General features: G+C 43.7%; 1 protein-coding gene across 5 annotated transcripts in view; it reads left to right on the top strand.

Annotated features, from left to right (window-relative positions):
- The window catches only part of NOC2L (NOC2 like nucleolar associated transcriptional repressor), a 129,281-nt gene that overhangs the window by 56,999 nt on the left and 52,884 nt on the right, over positions 1–19,398 (top strand). For 3 of the 5 annotated variants that reach the window (XM_083752567.1, XM_083752569.1, XM_083752568.1), the window contains 4 exons: positions 2,050–2,224; positions 13,661–13,771; positions 14,269–14,389; positions 16,625–16,715. In XM_083752567.1, the coding sequence (XP_083608693.1) occupies positions 2,050–2,224; positions 13,661–13,771; positions 14,269–14,389; positions 16,625–16,715 (498 nt within the window). Of the gene's footprint in view, positions 1–2,022; positions 2,225–13,660; positions 13,772–14,268; positions 14,390–16,624; positions 16,716–19,398 lie in introns of all 5 variants that reach the window. The other 2 variants (XM_083752565.1, XM_083752566.1) reach the window with 1 other exon arrangement.

Raw genomic sequence — 19,398 nt, 5'->3', positions numbered from 1 at the left:
ACAGTTTACTCAGAGCTTCCCCCCCATAATGTTTTGTTTTTTCATTTTATAATGTATATACAGTGGTACCTTGGGTTAACTAATTCGTTCCGGAGGTCCATTCTTAACTTGAAACTGTTCTTAACCTGAAGCACCACTTTAGCTAATGGGGCCTCCTGCTGCTGCCGCGCCGCCGGAGCACGATTTCTGTTCTCATCCTGAAGCAAAGTTCTTAACCCGAGGTACTATTTCTGGGTTAGTGGAGTCTGTAACCTGAAGCGTATGTAACCCGAGGTACCACTGTAAAACAGAGAGCAAATACAGCAAGAGATGAAAAACAAATCTATAAAATAGGCATGTAGAATGAGTGTAGTTGCACATGGGTAAAGAAAAAAAGCCCAACTAAAGACTTATCAGCGTTATCAATTTATCAAATATAGTTCCAGATTTGCCAGCCTTGTGAGAAGAGTCATCTTGAAAATGATGGTTCTGCTGTATATGTAATGAAAGAACACCAAGTCATAAAAAGTGTCTGGTGGTTCTAGCCCTTGTTATAATGGAGAAAATTATGCATAATTTTCTCCATTATAACTATACCTTGGAAGTCAAACAGAATCCGTTCCAGAAGTCCATTCGACTTCCAAAACGTTTGGAAACCAAAGCGCGGCTTCTGATTGGCTGCAGGAAGCTCCTGCATCCAATCAGAAGCCGTGGAAGCCCCGCTGAACGTTTGGCTTCCAAAAATAGTTCGCAAACCGGAACACTCACTTCAGGGTTTTGCGGCGTTTGGGAGCCAAAACGTTCGAGAACTAAGCTGTTTGAAAACCAAGGTACGACTGTATTCAGATGTATTTAGAGGGGACCCATTGAAATTAAAAAAAGATAGAGGAAAGGCGAATAAGAGGTGAAATGACACAAGATTATAAAATTATGCATGGCATGGAGAAAGCGGGTAGAGGAAATATTTTCTGACTCCCATAACACTAGAACTCGTGGACATGCAGTGGAGCTGAATCTTAGAAGGTTCAGGGCAGATTTTTATAAAGTACTCCAGGCAGCATATAGACTATGGAACTTGATCTCCCTGGAGGCGATGATGGTCTCCAACTTTAAAAGAGGATTAGAGAAAGTCATGGAGATTAAGGCTATCGTTGGCTTCTAGCCACAATGACTGTGCTCTTTCTGCGCAGTTAGAGGCAGGAGAGTACTGCTGTGTTTGGGTCTTGCTTGCAAGTTTCCTATAAGCCTCTGGTTGGCTGCTGTGAGAACAGGATGCTGGACTAGATGGGCCTTTGGCCTGATCAGCAGCCAGGCTCTTCTTAAATTAGTTACAATTCCAAACGGTTGTGTGCCAAACCCCTGAAATGTACAGTGGTACCTCATTACAGACGCTTCAGGTTACAGACTCCGCTAACCCAGAAATAGTACCTTGAGTTAAGAACTTTGCCTCAGGATGAGAACAGAAATCATGTGGTGGCAGCGCAGCGGCAGTGGGAGGCCCCATTATCTAAAGTGGTGCCTCAGGTTAATAATAATAATAATAATAATAATAATAATAATAATAATAATAATAATTTATACCCCGCCCTCCCCAGCCAAGGCCGGGCTCAGGCCAGCTAACAAGCAATAATAAAAACAAGTTGAATGAATACAACTTAAAAACAAGATTAAAATATTGAAACATTAAAATGCAGCCTCATCACAGGAGGAGAAAGGAAAAAGAGGGGGAGGGAATCAAATTGGCTCCAAGCCAAAGGCCAGGCAGAACAACTCTGTCTTACAGGCCTTGCGGAAAGAAATCAGATCCCGCAGGGCCCTGGTCTCATGAGGCAGAGCGTTCCACCAGGCCGGAGCCAGTGTTGAAAAGGCCCTGGCTCTGGTTGAAGCTAATCTAAGGTTAAGAACAGTTTCAGGTTAATAATGGACCTCCAGAGTGAATTGAGTTCTTAACCCAAGGTACCACTGTACATCCAAGTTATAAGCAATTGTTTCTAAATCTCTGTACTTTCAAAGTCAGCTCTTGATTTTTATTTTATTTTAAAGAAACCACAATTCCTCTCTCCTGATCAGGAAAGTGAAGACAGGGAAGGCTTCCCAACACAAAGACCAGCTCTCCCGGTTGAAGGAACGTGATCCGGAATTTTACAAATTCTTGGAAGAAAATGACCGCACGCTGCTGAATTTCGATGCCTCCGATAGCTCTGATGAAGAGGATGGGCTTCATGTGTTGCCTGAAAAGCTAGAGGTGATTTGTTTCTGTTTTAAAAAAACATACTGTATATAAGCTGATTTTCAGTGATGCTCTTGGACAGTTGCATAAGGTCCACCTAGTGCCACCCTTAACATCATTTTAGTGCCCATTGAATACCTCTCTCTTCCCCATGGTATTTGACAGATTATGATGAATATTTCAGTTTATTCCTGCTTTCTGCTGCTGAGGTTTTGCTGCTTCATTGGGTCTGTTTACGGGTCTTTGTAATGGCTTTGTTTTAAGCCATTCTATGTTTTTTGCTTCATCTTGACTCTTTATTTTTCATGAGTTGCTTGGATACAGGTTTGTTTGTTTTTTGTAACAAGTGACTAATCATTTTATTTATTTGACTTATATACCGCCCTTCATCATAAGATTGCATGGTGATTCACAATATAAAAATACAAGGTAAAAGCAAAAATCAATAATTAAAACATAACAAAACAATCACTCTGCCTTCCACAAGTTAAAAAAAAATACTGATCCACTGTTAGTCCTTACTTAGGTTAGACCCATTGGGTGGTGCTCAGCTAAATGTTACTTGGAATAGACCCATTGAAATCAATGAAAATGTGTAAGCTATGTCCTTTAATTTCAGTATGTCTATGCTGAATAAAACTTAGCTGAATACCACCCACTGGAATGAATGGGGCTGTCTGTCTTAGGCCCATGTATTTCAATGGGTGTTCTCTGAGTAGGATTTGGTTGGCTACAACCACATTTTAAAATGGCAATTTAGAAAGCATTGATTCCTTAAAAACAGATCACAATAAAACAATACACCACACAGCGATAAAATAAAATGGCGGCATGAAGCCTCAGTCTCCGGCGGGGAGGGAGGGGAACTCTTGATTCTATGAAGAAAACACGGTGTCACCATTTGCACCTCTTGAGGCAGAGAATTATGGGAGACAGGCCATGACAGAAAAGGCCTTGTCTGGCCTCAGAAGGCAGTGGGACCCAAGAGGAAGACCTCGGAGGCGAGCAAGAAAATCCATGGCTGGAGATGTTTTATTGATGTTATGATATGCTGTGTCTGCAAAGAGTTTTCCCAGGCCGAGGACGCAAGTTTTGAGAAAGACCGTGCAACATTTAATAACGAAACGGTGAGTTTATAGTTTTATTCTGCATATACGATTTTCTACATTTGCTAAATGTGACAGTTTTGTGATAGGGAAGGAAGTGAGTGACATCTGACTTAAGAAGACTAAGTGATTTAAATTCTCAGGGAGCCCAGAAGCTGCTTTAAGATCCAGATGCTGTGAAAAGCAAGATATATTCTATGCTCATGATAGTATTTTATTCTCTTGTTAATTATGCTGTTTTAAATGTACAGTTTATATTATATATTATATCCTTTAGCAATGTCTCCTTTTGAGATGTTTAAGATTCTTTTTGTTAGCGGTTCTGCGTTATTAAATGCACATTCTATAGTTACATTATTTGTAACTATATTTTGAAATCTTTAAGATAGTACTTTAGTTTCCAGTTAATTGTGGTGCTTTGAATGTGTTACACGAATTTTAAGGTGCAAACACCTAGCAGCCCCCCCCCCCCCCCCGGGAAATACCAATTCTTCAACCTTCAACAATTTAGGAAATATCCCCTTGAAAAATAGACAGTTTATTTTAGTGGATATAACTTAGACAGGGCAAAAGCAGGGCTATTTTTAGCCTCCAGTGGAACTGTGAGACTCCCTCCCAAATAGGTAACAGGAAGGTCTTGATAAAAACTTTCCCAATATAGACTGGCTGAGTTCTTTTCACTTGCAAATACCTCAAACCTGTAAATGGTTTAACTTCTGCCAGCCTCTGCAAAAAATAAAATACAAAATGGACCTGACAAAGCGGTATCTGCTATGTAAATGGAGACTTGGTCTGATTTACATGCACAACCCATTTGTGTGACTTTTGCATGATGCTTTTGGGTGGTCCCTGGCTAAGGGGCTGGGCAATTTCCATGTGTCTTTGAACCAGTTAGACACTTCTTCTCTGGGCTTCCTTCCCCACCTCCCTCCATTTGCGAGCAGAACAATAAAGATCAGCCTTGCATTTGCCTCCTGGTTCCTGCCCTCCTCACATTCTCTGACCGAAACATGAACTTAGGGGATGTTAGGTCCCTTGATGGGAAGTTGGACTTTAAAGTCAACTCCATGTTTTTGTATAACACATGTATATTTAAATTTGACCTAAGGTGCGCAAGGTTTTTTATTTAATTTTCCTGAGAGTGGATCCTTGTTTGGCATAAATATGGGATTCATTCAGTTGTCATTTGCATTCTCCTATGTTTCCACCTTCCAACCTACCACCAGCACAGTGATGCACTTGTGGAATCGCTATGGATGCATTGTGGCATGAATAAGGATTAGGCTTAAAATATTTCCTTTTGGGCACATTACTCTCTTTTGTGCAAGTAAAAAACCCAAAACTCTTAATACACTATCCAGTAAAGCACTAGAGCTAAACTTGCAATTGTGGCCATAATAAAATAATAATAATAATAATAATAATAATAATAATAATAATAATAATAATAATAATTTATTATTTATACCCCGCCCATCTGGCTGGGCCTCCCCAGCCACTCTGGGCGGCTTCCATAAAAACCAAAAATACAGTAAAATCACACGTTAAAAACTTCCCTGAACAGGGCTGCCTTAAGATGTCTTCTGAATGTCAGGTAGTTGTTTATTGCTTTGACATCTGCTGGAAGGGCGTTCCACAGGGTGGGCGCCACTACCGAGAAGGCCCTCTGCCTGGTTCCCTGTAGCTTTGCTTCTCGCAATGAGGGAACCGCCAGAAGGCCCTCGGCGCTGGACCTCAGCGTCCGGGCAGAATGATGGGGGTGGAGACGCTCCTTCAGGTATACTGGACCGAGGCCGTTTAGGGCTTTAAAGGTCAGCACCAACACTTTGAATTGTGCTCGGAAACATACTGGGAGCCAATGTAGGTCTTTCAAGACCGGTGTTATATGGTCTCGGCGGCCGCTCCCAGTCACCAGTCTAGCTGCCGCATTCTGGATTAGTTGTAGTTTCCGAGTCACCTTCAAAGGTAGCCCCACGTAGAGTGCATTGCAGTAGTCCAAGCGGGAGATAACCAGAGCATGCACCACTCTGGCGAGACAGTCCGCAGGCAGATAGGGTCTCAGCCTACGTACCAGATGGAGCTGGTAAACAGCTGCCCTGGACACAGATTTGACCTGTGCCTCCATGGACAGCTGTGAGTCCAAAATGACTCCCAGGCTGCGCACCTGGTCCTTCAGGGGCACAGTTACCCCATTCAGGACCAGGGAATCCTCCACACCTGCCCGCCTCCTGTCCCCCAGAAACAGTACTTCTGTCTTGTCAGGATTCAACCTCAATCTGTTAGCCGCCATCCATCCTCCGACCGCCTCCAGACACTCACACAGGACCTTCACTGCCCTCACTGGTTCTGATTTAAAAGAGAGGTAGAGCTGGGTATCATCTGCATACTGATGAACACCCAGCCCAAACCTCCTGATGATCTCTCCCAGCGGCTGCATGTAGATGTTGAAAAGCATGGGGGAGAGGACAGAACCCTGAGGCACCCCACAAGTGAGAGCCCAGGGGTCTGAACACTCATCCCCCCCCACCACTTTCTGAACACGGCCCAGGAGGAAGGAGCAGAACCACTGTAGGACAGTGCCCCCAGCTCCCAGCCCCTCAAGACGGTCCAGAAGGATGTTATGGTCGATGGTATCAAACGCCGCTGAGAGATCCAGCAGAACTAGGAAACAGCTCTCACCTTTGTCCCTAGCCCGCTGGAGATCATCAACCAGTGCGACCAAGGCAGTTTCAGTCCCATGATGAGGCCTGAATCCCGACTGGAAGGGATCCGAATGGTCCGCTTCTTCCAGGCGTGCCTGGAGTTGTTCGGCAACCGCTCGCTCTATCACCTTGCCCAAGAATGGAAGATTTGAGACTGGGCGATAGTTGGCCATCGTGGCCGCATCTAAAGATGGTTTTTTAAGAAGCGGTTTAATAACCGCCTCTTTCAGTGGGTCTGGGAAGGCTCCCTCACGGAGGGAAGCATTCACCACCCCACAAAGCCCATCGCCCAGTCCTTCCCGGCTAGCTTTTATAAGCCAGGATGGGCAAGGATCCAGGAGACAGGTGGTTGGTTTCACTCGTCCAAGCAGCCTGTCCACATCCTCGGAGGTAACAGATTGGAATTGATCCCACTCAACTTGACTAGACAGAACTCTAGCACTCTCCTGCCCTGGGCCTGCTCCCACGGTGGAGTCTACTTCTTCCCGAATCTGAGCGATTTTATCTGCAAAAAACTTTGCAAAATCATTGCAGGAGAATATGTGGCCCGTACTGGGCCCCGATGTTACAGGTGGTTCCGCTAAATTGTGAACCACCTGAAAAAGTCTCCTGCTGTTTTCTGCAGATGCAATAGAGGCGGTGAAGAAATTCTTCTTCGCCATCGCTATCGCCACTTGGTAGGCTCGACGTTGAGCTCTAACCTGTGTCCGATCAGATTCGGAATGAGTTATCCGCCACCGGCGCTCTAGCCGTCTCAACGATTGTTTCATTGCCCTCAGATCCGTGGAAAACCACGGAGCTCTCCGGGCTCCATGCAATCGGAGAGGGCGCTTCGGAGCCAAACAGTCAATAGCCCTGGTTAACTCCGCATTCCAGCGGGCCACCAGGGAATCAGCTGAAAGGCCATCAACATGGGATAAAGCATCCCCTACCACTCTCTGGAAACCATTTGGATCCATTAAGTGGCGGGGGCGGACCATCCGAATTGGTCCCACCTCCCTGCAGAGGGGATGGGTCGCAGAGAAGTCTACTAAGAGCAGCTTCACACCAGTCTTGGACACTTACACCAGTTTGCAATGTTAAGTAAGGTTTTACAAATAAAAGCACTTTCTACATTCATGAGTATTCACTTTGGGCATGCTAATTGCATATGTACGAACACCCAGAAGACTGCAGCTTTGTTAGTAACCAGTCAGTGGTTTCAAGTTGTGCTTAATGGCCGAACTTCCAGCTGCAGGAAAGTTCGGAGGAAACAGCCATTAACAGTGGCAGATTTTAATATGACCATTTTTTCCTTCTTATTATTAGGCTGCAAGTTACTTTTGCAGCTAAAACCAGACGTAGGCACAAAGACCTCCTATCTTGCATATGTCTTAACTTGCTGCTCTACTACTGCATCAAAAATGATGGAAACCTATGATGAATTATAGCCCGAGGTGGGTGCTACATCTGCACAGCTCCTCTGTTTTTTGTCTTTCTGTTTTTCGTGTGACATTATTCTTGCAAGACTCCATGCATTCAGACAAATAGCCTGCTGCTTTACTATATCTTTGATGAAACAATAGTGGTGAATGCTCTAGCGTGGGTTTTTTTGGGGGGGGGTTGTTCATTTATTTTTTGTCCATATGCTCTCATCTGTTCCTGTTTTAAAAATTGCAGGATGCTCTTATCTGTAATTAATAATGCCACAAACTCTTACAAAGTCTGTGTGGGGCGGGCAGGACTCTTCATTCTCTCACACACAAATGACCTGGAAAGTCTTCCTTGTGCTCAGAGAGTTGGCAGAGGAGGAGCTTGCTGGGACTGGGGCTGTGATACCAGCAGCAGGGTAATTGGACCAGGCTCCCATAGCTGATGTTTAAGAGCCCATGGAGCCCCAAGGCTGGTTGTCCAAATGCTGCACATCAAGCCTCACTTGCTGTTGGAATTGAATTACCATTCCTCCTACTACCATGAGCAGTGATAGACTACAGAAAGGCAAACAAGTGCTGTTCAGTAATGTTTTATCCTGGATTGTTTTGTTTGATGTTTTAAAGTGGTGTAAAGCATTTTGAGATTTTTTAAATTTAAAATACAAAGTTGTTTAGGAATGAAATGAATAATAATAATAAAAAATTCATTTTCCTTAACTTTTTCAGGTAAGAAAACATGGTCATCTGCTACTCGCCAAGCAGATGAATCTGCCAAGTCAAGCCCAATGGCAGAGACATTAAAAACAATGGACAGTGATTTGCGCATGAAGGTGGAGAAGCTGTTCAACATTGCATACTTCGTTGCAAAGGAGAACCTTTCATTTGAGCTCTTCCCAATGATATGTGCACTCCTGAGGAAGATTGGTATAAGACTAGGCGAGGCGCACACGGACGATGAGGCGGCGAAACAGATTGTGCATTACATTGCCGAAAGCCTACGTCTGGAACTCAGGGACAAATTGAGTAAAACAGAGTTCTTTGGGATTTTGGCTGACGCCTCAACGGATAGGTTGGCTGTGGCATCTGATATAATTTACTTTTATTATATATTTGAAGGTGGACTGAAGTGCAGTTATGGAGCCATTAGGGAATGTACTAGTGAGAATGCAGTAGATGGGACATCTGCAATTGAGTCAGTTCTCCGTGACTACGTACCCGACTGGAAAAGCAAGCTAACGGCGATAAGTTTCGATGGGGCCGCTGCTAATATGGGGACTGTGTCTGGCATAGCAAAACAGTTCCAGGACAACTGTCCAGGTTTAGTGGCAGTTCACGGTGTAGCTCACCAACTGGAGCTTGCGATAGGCGACGCCTTCAAGTGTGTAAAATTTGCTAGGGTCGCCGAAGATGTTGTGTGTGGTATATACACATTTTACTACAGTCGTCCTGAAGGAGCGAAGGTGCTGAAAGATATTGATGAAGTACTGAGCGAAAAAGTGCTTCGCAACATAGGTATTCGCAGAACCAGCTGGTTGCAGTCAAAGAACCGTGTTGTGAAGGCATTAGCAAACAATCTCCCACTAGCGGTGGCAGATTTGGAGCAGATTGTGAGTGGTTCTGGTGCAGAGTCAGAACTGAAGGAGTACTTGGAGTGTTTGAAGTCAGAATGGTTTGTAAGGTTTTTGTTTCTCATGCACGATGTTTCGAACACACTCGCGAGACTATCTGAGGCATTTCAGAGGAAGTGCGTGTCAGTTAATGATGTTGAAATCAGTTTGGCTTCGGCAAGAGAAAGGCTGCGGAGGATGGTGAAAGAAAGTGGCCCTCAGCTGCGAAAGTTCGACAGTACCGTGCAATTCGAAGATGGTGTGTTAGTGTACAGAGGTGTGAAAATTGTTTGTAGCGCAAGCGAAATTGAGTGCTTTGAGGAAGATCGACATGTCTTGCTGAGTTCAATTGTGGAAGGAATAGACAAACGGTTGGACAGTATCAGAAACGACAAAGTTCTACGAAATGTGGAAATATTTGACCCATGCAACGTACCCGAGCCAGTCGGTGAAAGGGACTTGTCTACAAGTAACCATGGAGAAAAAGAATTGAGTGAACTGGTGCAAGCATTGCCTATCAGTGTAAAAGTTGACAAGGAAGCCATCATGGAGGAATATCAGGATTTTAAAGTGTGGGCTCGGAATAAGAGAGTCATCACATGTGAAGAAGCTTGGCAGCGTCTTCAGGCAGAGTCAACAGCTTCTGATTCATATATTAATATATGTAAAGTTTTGAACTTTTTGCAGGTTCTCCCACTTAGTACTGCAGAATGTGAGAGGGGCTTTAACCAGTTAAATCTGATTAAAACAGACATTTGGAATAGTCGGCTTGTGACTATCGTTGACGACTTACTAATGATCCAGATGAATGGCCCCAACCTGGAGGTTTTCAATCCTGAAAATGCAATTAATTTGTGGTGGAAGGATGCTGCTATAGAGCATATTGGAAGACCAGACTTTTAAAAAGAAAAACTATTTTCAAAACGTCAGTATGGTACCAATATTTTTTATTGTATAAGCAAAATTAAACATGTAAGTTCCATTTATTCATTCACCTTTTGTAACAAACTTCGCAGTTTTTTGTCCTTGTCACAGTACTCGTAATAAATTGTACAGTAATCTTAGTAAATGAATTAGTGTTACGCTACTGTAATGATATATATATATATAATTGGTTTATGGATTTAGCACTAGCACTACATAAAATATTACTGACATACAAAGCTGTGCCACATACAAGTGTAGCACAATATTTTATATAATGCGCGCGCACACACACACATATACATATACTGGTATTTATAAATATGGGTTATTCAAATGACATGGTTGGCCGCTATTGCTAAGGCTGAGAGACCATATAGGTTTATAGGGTCCCAGTAGCAATTGCTATTAAAAATGTGATACTGAAAATGTGTCACTGGTGTGAATTGTGTATTAGTTTGCGTGTTTTGAAAAAAGATGACTGGAATTGGTAAAATGTGCAACTGAATCATTAAATAAATTAACATCGACAATATATACAATTCAATTTTTGCTTTGTAATTGTAATAAAAAGAGAGGGAGATAGACATTCCATTGTGTAACCTAAGTTAGAGGTGCTTTTGGCAACTGGCTTATATATCTGAGTTTCTAACATTGATAGGATGTTGGTCAACTAAATGTTACTTGGAATAGGCCCACTGAAATTAATAAAAATGAGTAAGCTGTGTCGATTAATTTCAGTAGGTCTACACTGAATAAAATATAGCCGAATACTGGAATGAATGAGGCTGACTGTCTTATGCCCATTTATTTCACTGGGTGTTCTCTGAGTATGATGTAGTTGTCATTTTAACATTTAGTGGTAGCCAATTTTTTAAAAATAACCGAATCCTTAAAATAAAACTACACCAATAAAACAGTGCACCACAGAGCAACAAGATAAGATAAAAGAGCAGCATCAGGAGCTTTTCCACCCCCATCATTCAGCCTGCATGTGGAGAGGTTACAGGGGAACAGGCAGAGGGCCTTCTCGGTAGTGGCACCTGCCCTGTGGGACGCCCTCCCACCAGATGTCAAGTAAATGAGTAATTATTATTATTATTTATTTGTACCCCAGCCAAAACCAGGCTCAGAGTGGCTAACATCAAATGTATAACACATTAACATAAAATCAAGCAATCAATTAAAATACATGCTAAAATCAGAAACAGAATAAAATCCAATCAGATGGCAACCCACAGATTAGGGTTGAGGACCTTAAATGCTCACCAGGCCCAACTGTTTGTGGTGAACTTATATGGGCCTGTGAAAAAAATTGGGAGGCCACTTTCATGCAAGTTCTTATGAAAGGGGAGAGGGAGTCAGACTGAACCTCGGCCAAAGGCCTTTAGAAGACATCTGAAGGCTAGGGAATATTTTGATGTTTGATGTCTTTCTATGTTTCAATTTGTTGGAAGCTGCCCAGAGTGGCTTCCAACTTTATTATTCCAAATATTATTGTTAGTATTATTCCTATTATTATTATTGTTGTTGTTGTTGTTGTTGTTATTAAGCCTTGGTGTTTGGTCAAAAATGCCCTTGATGCTATGAAGGAAACAGATGGCACCATTTGCACCTCTTGAGGCAGGCAGTTTGGGAAAATGGGTTTTTAACAGAAAAGGCCTTGTCTCTCATCACCTTTCATGTCTCAGTAGACCCAAGAGCAAGGCCTCCCAGAGCTCCTGGGAAGACTATTCTTGGAATGGGCTGGATCAGGCCTGTTGCCCTGCTAGTTCAGCACCCTGTTTTCATAGTGGGCAACCTGATACTTTGAAAGCATGAAAGCAGGATTTGAGCACAGCAGCTTTCTCCCCCTTTGTGATTCCCAGCATCTGGTCTTCATTAAGAGGCAAAAGGTTCCCCATTGGCGGAGGCCGGACATAGCCATTGTGGCCTAGCAGCCCTTGATAGCTCTCTCCATGAATTACTCTAGTCTATATAGTCCTTTTCTGAAGCCATCCTCATTGGTGGCCGTCACTGGTGGGTCTTGCGGTAGCTAGCTTGTGCTTCGTAATCTCTTGAAAGCCAAATTATCTTACCTCATCTACAATAGAGTGCTGTTGGTTGATAGATTCAGCCCATAAATGTGCTTCAGTGGTTGAATTGGTTAGCACATGAGTACTGTTAGATTGTACAAGGGTTTACGATGGCTATATATATCCTGGATAAAATTCCTTACAGAGGTCACCCTCTGGAGTTCTGAGTATCCTAGTGAAAATTTTAGCTGATGTCATGAGCTCTAGGAAAAAGCTTTAGAGTAATGAAGTGGATTTTCCAGAATTTTTTTTTCTCCAGGTACTCTAAATTTGTATCATGGTTATTTTTGGATTGTATCACTCCACCTAGAGAGTAATCTAATTTAGGATGTTAAATGGGCCAGAGATTAAGACTGGCGGGTTCTAGCCAACTAAATTTTACTCAGAGTAAACACACTGAAATTAATAGACTTATTGGCCCACATTTAAAGCACTATTATGCCAGTTTAAACAGTCATGGCTTACCCCAAAGAATTTTGGGAAGTGACGTTTATGAAGGGTGGTGAAAGTTATTAAGAGACCCCTGTTCCTTTCACAGAGCTACAATTCCCAGAATTTCAGGAAAGAAGAGTTGCTTGTTAAATCACTCTTGGGGATAGTAGTACCGTCAGAGGAATGGGGGTCTCTTAACAACTTTCAGTACCCTTAACAAATGACACTTCCCAATCAATGGATTGACAACATGATAACACTGGCAACATATGAATGGATTGCCAATAGACATAGACTTCGGATGAATATATTGATATCTGTAACAGGTTTATGCAGAAGGCAGTAGGTTATTAGCAGCCATATGTAAGGATAATAATATCACTTATATCTATACCATAAGCTGTAGAAATGAAATTGAATTTCCTTAATGTATTACACCAGGCTTCCTCAACCTCAGTCCTGCAGATGTTTTTGGCCTACAACTCCCATGATCCCTAGCTAGCAGGACTAGTGGTCAGGGATGATGGGAATTGTAGTCTCAAAACATCTGGAGGGCCGAGGTTGAAGAAGCCTGTATTACACTGTACTTTTGGCATGTTTTTTTCTTTTCCACATTTTTTTAAAAATTCCTTTTATCACATTTAAGTGAAAGCCTTTCAATTAAATACCAATTAAAATAAAAACAAGTGGCACTTCCCAGGATTTGTTGGAGGAAGCCACGACTGTTTATGCAATATAATCAGGGCTTCTGTTCTGACAGTACTCATTACTATGACACCTAGGCATTTTTATCAAACTCCAGATGCTTTAAGACCACTATTTTTTCCGTCCCTGACTGCCCACCATGATTTTGGGGTGCGTGCGGGAGTTGTAGCCCAAAACCTCTTGAAGAGCACCAGGTGGGGAAAAGGACCGTGGAGATTACCATCAGGTCTCCAAGGGCTTTTCCAGCCCTACATAAGCATGCCAGTGATGGAAACTCTGGGACCTTTTGCACGCAAAGCATGTGCTCGTTTTATTTTTAGCGAAGCATGTGCTGTAACCATTGAGCTTCCCCTGGCATTTGAAGGATGGAATACACAGGCAGAAAGTCCTCTTCCAAATCTGCCTTCCAGGTATCTGAAAAACCTGCTGCCGACGGCTTATTATGTCCTTATGATAACCTCTCGGCACCATTGTAAAATCTTTTGCAGGAAGCCAGTGATGATGAAGATGATGAAGAAGAGCAAACCAGCAAACGGAAAAAAGTGGACTTCATCAATGTAAATTTGAAGATGGTGGAGCATTGGAAAGCAGCTGCAGAGGCAAGAGATGAGGCGGTTTGATTTCCTTCCCACTCTGTTTTTTAAGGGTAAAGGTAAAGGGACCCCTGACCATTAGGTCCAGTCATGACTGACTCTGGGGTTGCGGTGCTCATCTCGCTTTATTGGCCGAAGGAGCCGGCGTACAGCTTCCGGGTCATGTGGCCAGCATGACTAAGCCGCTTCTGGCGAACCAGAGCAGTGCACGGAAACGCCGTTTACCTTCCCACCGCAGCGGTACCTATTTATCTACTTGCACTTTTTAAGGGTAGCGCTGATTAAATTGGGGTGCTGATCACCTGTCCTTGTGCCCATCCTACAGTAAGTATCCTAAGATGCGGCACGCTCCCTTTGGTGTTAATATCTAGCGTGCCAAAGGTGGCTGAACTGTTACACCCTGGGACTGTCGGTTTCCACATTCCTTGTTTTAATTTTTAATGACGCGAAGAAATCGATCTCTCCTTAATCATCTTCCCATTGCTCTGTCCTCTTTTCTCCAGAAGCAGCTCACAGCAAAGCTCTTCCACGAGATCACCCAGGCTTTCAAAGCCTGCGTGGTAACAGCCAAGGGGGATGCCTCGGGGATGGAACCCGGCAAGTACAAAGTCACTGATGGCACAGGTGAGCTTCCAGCACTTCTCATGCTTGCCTTTTGCCCCTAGTGGTGATAGAGAACCTACTCATGCAGCGGAATTGTGTGACACATGGGTTTACTGGACTGTACCATTCACAATGCGGGTGGTGCTGTGAGTTAAACCACAGAGCCTAGGACTTGCCGATCAGAAGGTCAGTGGTTCGAATCCCTGCGATGGGGTGAGCTCCCATTGCTCAGTCCCTGCTCCTGCCAACCTAGCAGTTCAAAAGCACATCAAAGTGTAAGTAGATAAATAGGTACAGCTTCTGGGTCTTGTGGCCAGCATGACTAAGCCGCTTCTGGCGAACCAGAGCAGTGCACGGAAACGCCGTTTACCTTCCCGCCCGAGCGGTACCTATTTATCTACTTGCACTTTGACGTGCTTTCGAACTGCTAGGTTGGCAGGAGCAGGGACCGAACAACGGGAGCTCACCCCGTCACGGGGATTCGAACCGCCGACCTTCTGATCGGCAAGTCCTAGGCTCTGTGTTTTAACCCACAGCGCCACCCGCGTCCCGTAGTTGCATAGCTGGTACTATATAAAAGGGCTGGGTCACCCTTTGGGGAAAGCCTTCCCAAACCAAAATGCATGCAAGTTATTAAAACCCGAAGTTGTCCCTTCTGCGGATTGGATGGCATAGTCCGAAAAGATCCTGTGTCATGTGATTCTGCTGCTGCAAGTGCAGCTCAAAGTAGCATCACCAGGAACATTCTTCCTTTGTTTATTATGTACTGTTCACTCTACCAGTATCAGAGAAGGCTTAACTGCTGCCTCTCAAACTTTGCCTCTAAGGTGAGATTAAGTAGGAGGACCTCCATATTCCCTTGTGCCAGCAGGGTGTCCACTGAGAACTCACTTCCTTTCTGTAAAGGTGCCTGTAGTCAGTTCCCTCTGCCCCAGGGGAAGTGCTGTAGCGAAGGGGCAAAGCACCTGCTCTGGGAGAAGGTCTTAGGTTCAGTTCCCAGTGGCATCTCCCAAGCAGAGCTGGGAAAAGATCCCTCTTTGAAACTCAGGAGTGCTGCTGCTAATCAGTGCAAAGAGCTCTGAGCCGGGTGGACAAATTACCTGGCACCATATAAGGCAACTTCCTATGTTAAAAGCTGGAAAATATAAAACGGCGTATAATACAAAATGCTTATCTAGTAACATATTAAAAATAGAAATACTAAAGGCATGTCCTCCCCACGAGAAGATGGGCACTGCCAGAGAGGCCTGTATTATCCTGTACAGTGGTACCTCTAGTTACGGACTCGATCCATTTTGGAGTCCCGTTCGCACCCTGAAAAGCCCATAACTAGAGCACCGCTTCTGCGCATGTGCGATAGAGCGCTTCTGCGTGCACACACGTGCAGCGATACCCGGAAGTATACATTTCCGGGTTTGCTGCGTTTGCAAGCCGAAAAGACGTAACATGAACCTAACGCAACACGAGGTATGACCGTATAAAGGGTATTTAAGAGCTACCCCTCTGGCTATACAGGAGCCATTCCAGTAGGGGGAGCCAAAGGATCATCAGTTATTGCTAAAACTGTAGTGCTATTTCACCTACCCAAATGGTTCTGCAGGGGGTGCCCCACACATTCTGATATACTCCTTGTTTATGTGTGTGTGTGTGTGTGTGTGTGTGTGTGTGTACACCTCTAAGTTGTGTTCAAGGGTTAATAATTGGCCCAGTAGGTGCATGCATACATTTAGGCAGCTGGGCATTTTGCAAAATGATTTGTTTGTTTGTTTGTTTATAATAGGGCAGTCAGGTAGGTCTTGAGATAAAAGATGCAAATGTTTTCAGACTAGCATGCAAATTGGGATTTTACTTCTTTTGTGTGATTCTTAAGTGTTAGATGCTGCTGACCTTCCAGTTCATTCTATTTAATAGTGCTGCCCCACTTTTTTTAACCCCCCCCCTTTAAAGTTCCTTGATCAATTTAAGTCCTGTTCTCATCTTACCACACCCATTCGCCCCCTTTTTATCAAAAGTTGTGCCGTGTATCCTCATCACCTTGGGGATGTTGCTTTTTAAGCAAAATAAGTTCTCACTGAGATTCCTAGGAGGGTTGATGTCAAATTAATCCTAATTGTAGATGTTTAGAGATAAAACACATGCATGTGCGCACACAAACACACACACACAGCCTTGTGTGTGTTCTAGAACTGCTTTGCTCCTTACTGCAAAGGAAGTTTTATATCTGGTTACATAGGTTTGTTTTTCTGTCCTGTTTAGTGTTCAATACCCTGGTGTCCTTCTGCATTCGCGATCTTTTTAAACTGCTGCAGAAATTGCTTCAGGTGAAAGCTGCAAAAAACAAATCCAAGTAAGTTTTGTTTTTTTTAATTGGAGGATAAATCTTGTCAGTGACTACTAACAACCATGGCTATGTCTCATCTCCACTGCTGGAGGTAGAATGCCTCTGAACGCCAGTTGCTAGGAATTGCATCTGAGGAGAGTTGCTGTTGCTTTCAGATCATGGATATTGTTGTTTAGTCGTTTAGTCGTGTCCAACTCTTCGTGACCCCACAGACCAGAGCATGCCAGGCACTCCTGTCTTCCACTGCCTCCCACAGTTTGGTCAAACTCATGTTAGTAGCTTCGAGAACACTGTCCAACCATCTCGTCCTCTGTCGTCCCCTTCTCCTTGTGCCCTCCATCTTTCCCAACATCAGGGTCTTTTCCAGGGAGTCTTCTCTTCTCATGAGGTGGCCAAAATATTGGAGCCTCAGCTTCAGGATCTGTCCTTCCAGTGAGCACTCAGGGCTGATTTCCTTCAGAATAGATAGGTTTGATCTTCTTGCATTCCATGAGACTCTCTCATGGGAGTTGGAAGGGACCGCAAGGCTCATCTATTCGAACCCCCTGCAATGCAGAAATCTTAGCTAAAGCATCCGTGACACATGGCCTTCCATCCTCTGCTTAAAAGCCTCCAAGGAAGGGAAAGTCCACAACCTCCCAGGGGAGAACATTCCACTGTCGAACAGTGCTCACTGTCAGAAAGTTCTTCCTGGTGTTTAGTCGGAATCTCATTTCTTGTCACTTGAAGCCCATGGAGCATCTGGTGAGAACAGGATTTTGGACTAGATAGGTCACTGGACTGATCCAGCAAGTCTGTCCTTATGTTCTTAACCCCCACCCCCAGTTTTTTGTCTTTTTTGGTTTTTTTAGAATGCTACAGATCTTTCGGTGTCTAACTTCCCAGATTCTTGTCATGGCATAGAACGCAACTGCTTTATAATATGATCATGGGACATCCAGAAAGGGACTTGGAGAGCTCGGGGTAAAAGTATTTGATCCCCTGCTAAATTTGCCCATTTGCCCTCTGACGAAGAAATGACCACTCCATGACGGGCAAATTTAGCAGGGGATCAAATACTTCCCCCCCCCCTCACTGTAATTGGTGACAAACTTTATATTTTGGAGATTCGTTTGGCCTGCTGTTGGTGTCAAATTAAATGCGTCTTCTCCAGCACTCTGTTCAAATGGTAATTTTGGGATCACAACTAGGATTGTCATCGGTCTCACTTGATGCTCTTGCTCTTGTTTTGAAAATATATCTATATTCTCTCTCTCCCTCTCTCTCTCTCTCTCTCTGTGTGTGTATTTATTTGATTGCCCTTGAATCTTCACATCGTCTCCTTCCCTTTGAGCTGTATCCTTTGAGAACCACTGCATTAAAACAACAACTAGGCACTATACAAATCAGTCAAACCCTACCCACTGAATCTGAATAATCTGTTACTTACTGGCTGTTTACATGTGTATATTGGTGTTCACTCATTTTATGGATTTGTAATCCCAACATTCAGGGTCGAAAACATTTCCTTTTCAGGAGGATTACAGAAAGGAGTTTTTTGTTTGTTTTTTTAAATCAAGACTGTAGCAACCATAAAACAGTAATCAAAACTGTACTTGGAGAAGAGGAGAGAAATTATGGAGAGAATTTCATAGAAATGAAAGTTAGTTTATGGCAGCTTTGCCCAACCTGGTGCCCTCTGTCTTGGACTACAACAGGCCTTGGCTCCAGCCAGTATGCTTTGGCTGACGCTGATAGAAGTTGTAGCCCAAAAATGGTCTGGCTCTGTCTAAGCCACCTTCCTATGTTCCTGTCAGAGTGCTGGGGGCACGTGAGGTGCTGTACCATCTGCCAGTGGCTGGGTGCCCTGTTCCAGGCACCTTTCCGTCCCCTTGCAATCTGTTACTTCTCTTCTCAAATGTTCTGGCTATCCCCAAGAAACCCTCATGTCATCAGAGCTCAAGGATCATGGTGCTCTCAGAGTGAGAAAGGTGGCTGAAGGTTTGTCTGGAAGTCAGGGTTGGATTTTCGAGCTCAAACAGGGAATGAATGCAAACAGCTGGGTCAGTGGAGGGTACAATTAATCCTTTATTGCTTGCCGCGGGCATTGATTCTCCTGCATTCTTTGGCACTGCCATCCGATCTGGCTGGGTTTTTGGGGTTGGGTGTGTGGGATTAGTGTTGCATGCATGCTATTCTGCACATGAACTTGGCTTCTGGGTATACTTGGCAGCTTTCCTGAACTAAACAAGGTCAGACCGGGTTAGATGAAAAGAGGCCTCCCACTCAAGAGCATTTTAAAATTTTATTTCATCGAATTCATATACTGCTTAATTGTAAGAAGCAATTGAACCTCAAAAGCTGTTTACAGAAAGAATGAAACAATGGAATAATCGATGAAAACAACTATTTAAAACATAAAAGCATAATCAAAATGCCTGCCAACATTCTACATGTCCCGATGGTTGTGCCTAAATAAAAATGTTTTTAGCAGGTGCTAGAAAGAGTACAGTGAAGGTGCCTTCCTATGGTCAATAGGCAGGGAGTTCCAAAGTTGGTTCTACTCAGAGTAGACCAGTTGAGATTGTTGAGCATGATTTAATTATTACAGTGGGTCGGCTCTGAGGAGACATCAGTTGGATGCAACCTGGGCTAACCATTTAAATTCTGCTAGTACTTAAAAGGTCCTGAGTTCAAATGTCAGGCCAGC

This window comes from Podarcis gaigeae, assembly GCF_964106915.1.
Source record: "Podarcis gaigeae genome assembly, chromosome: 8".
NCBI lineage: Eukaryota > Metazoa > Chordata > Lepidosauria > Squamata > Lacertidae > Podarcis > Podarcis gaigeae.
Note: the sequence above shows the minus strand (reverse complement) of the source record. Positions and strands in the feature narration are given on the sequence as shown.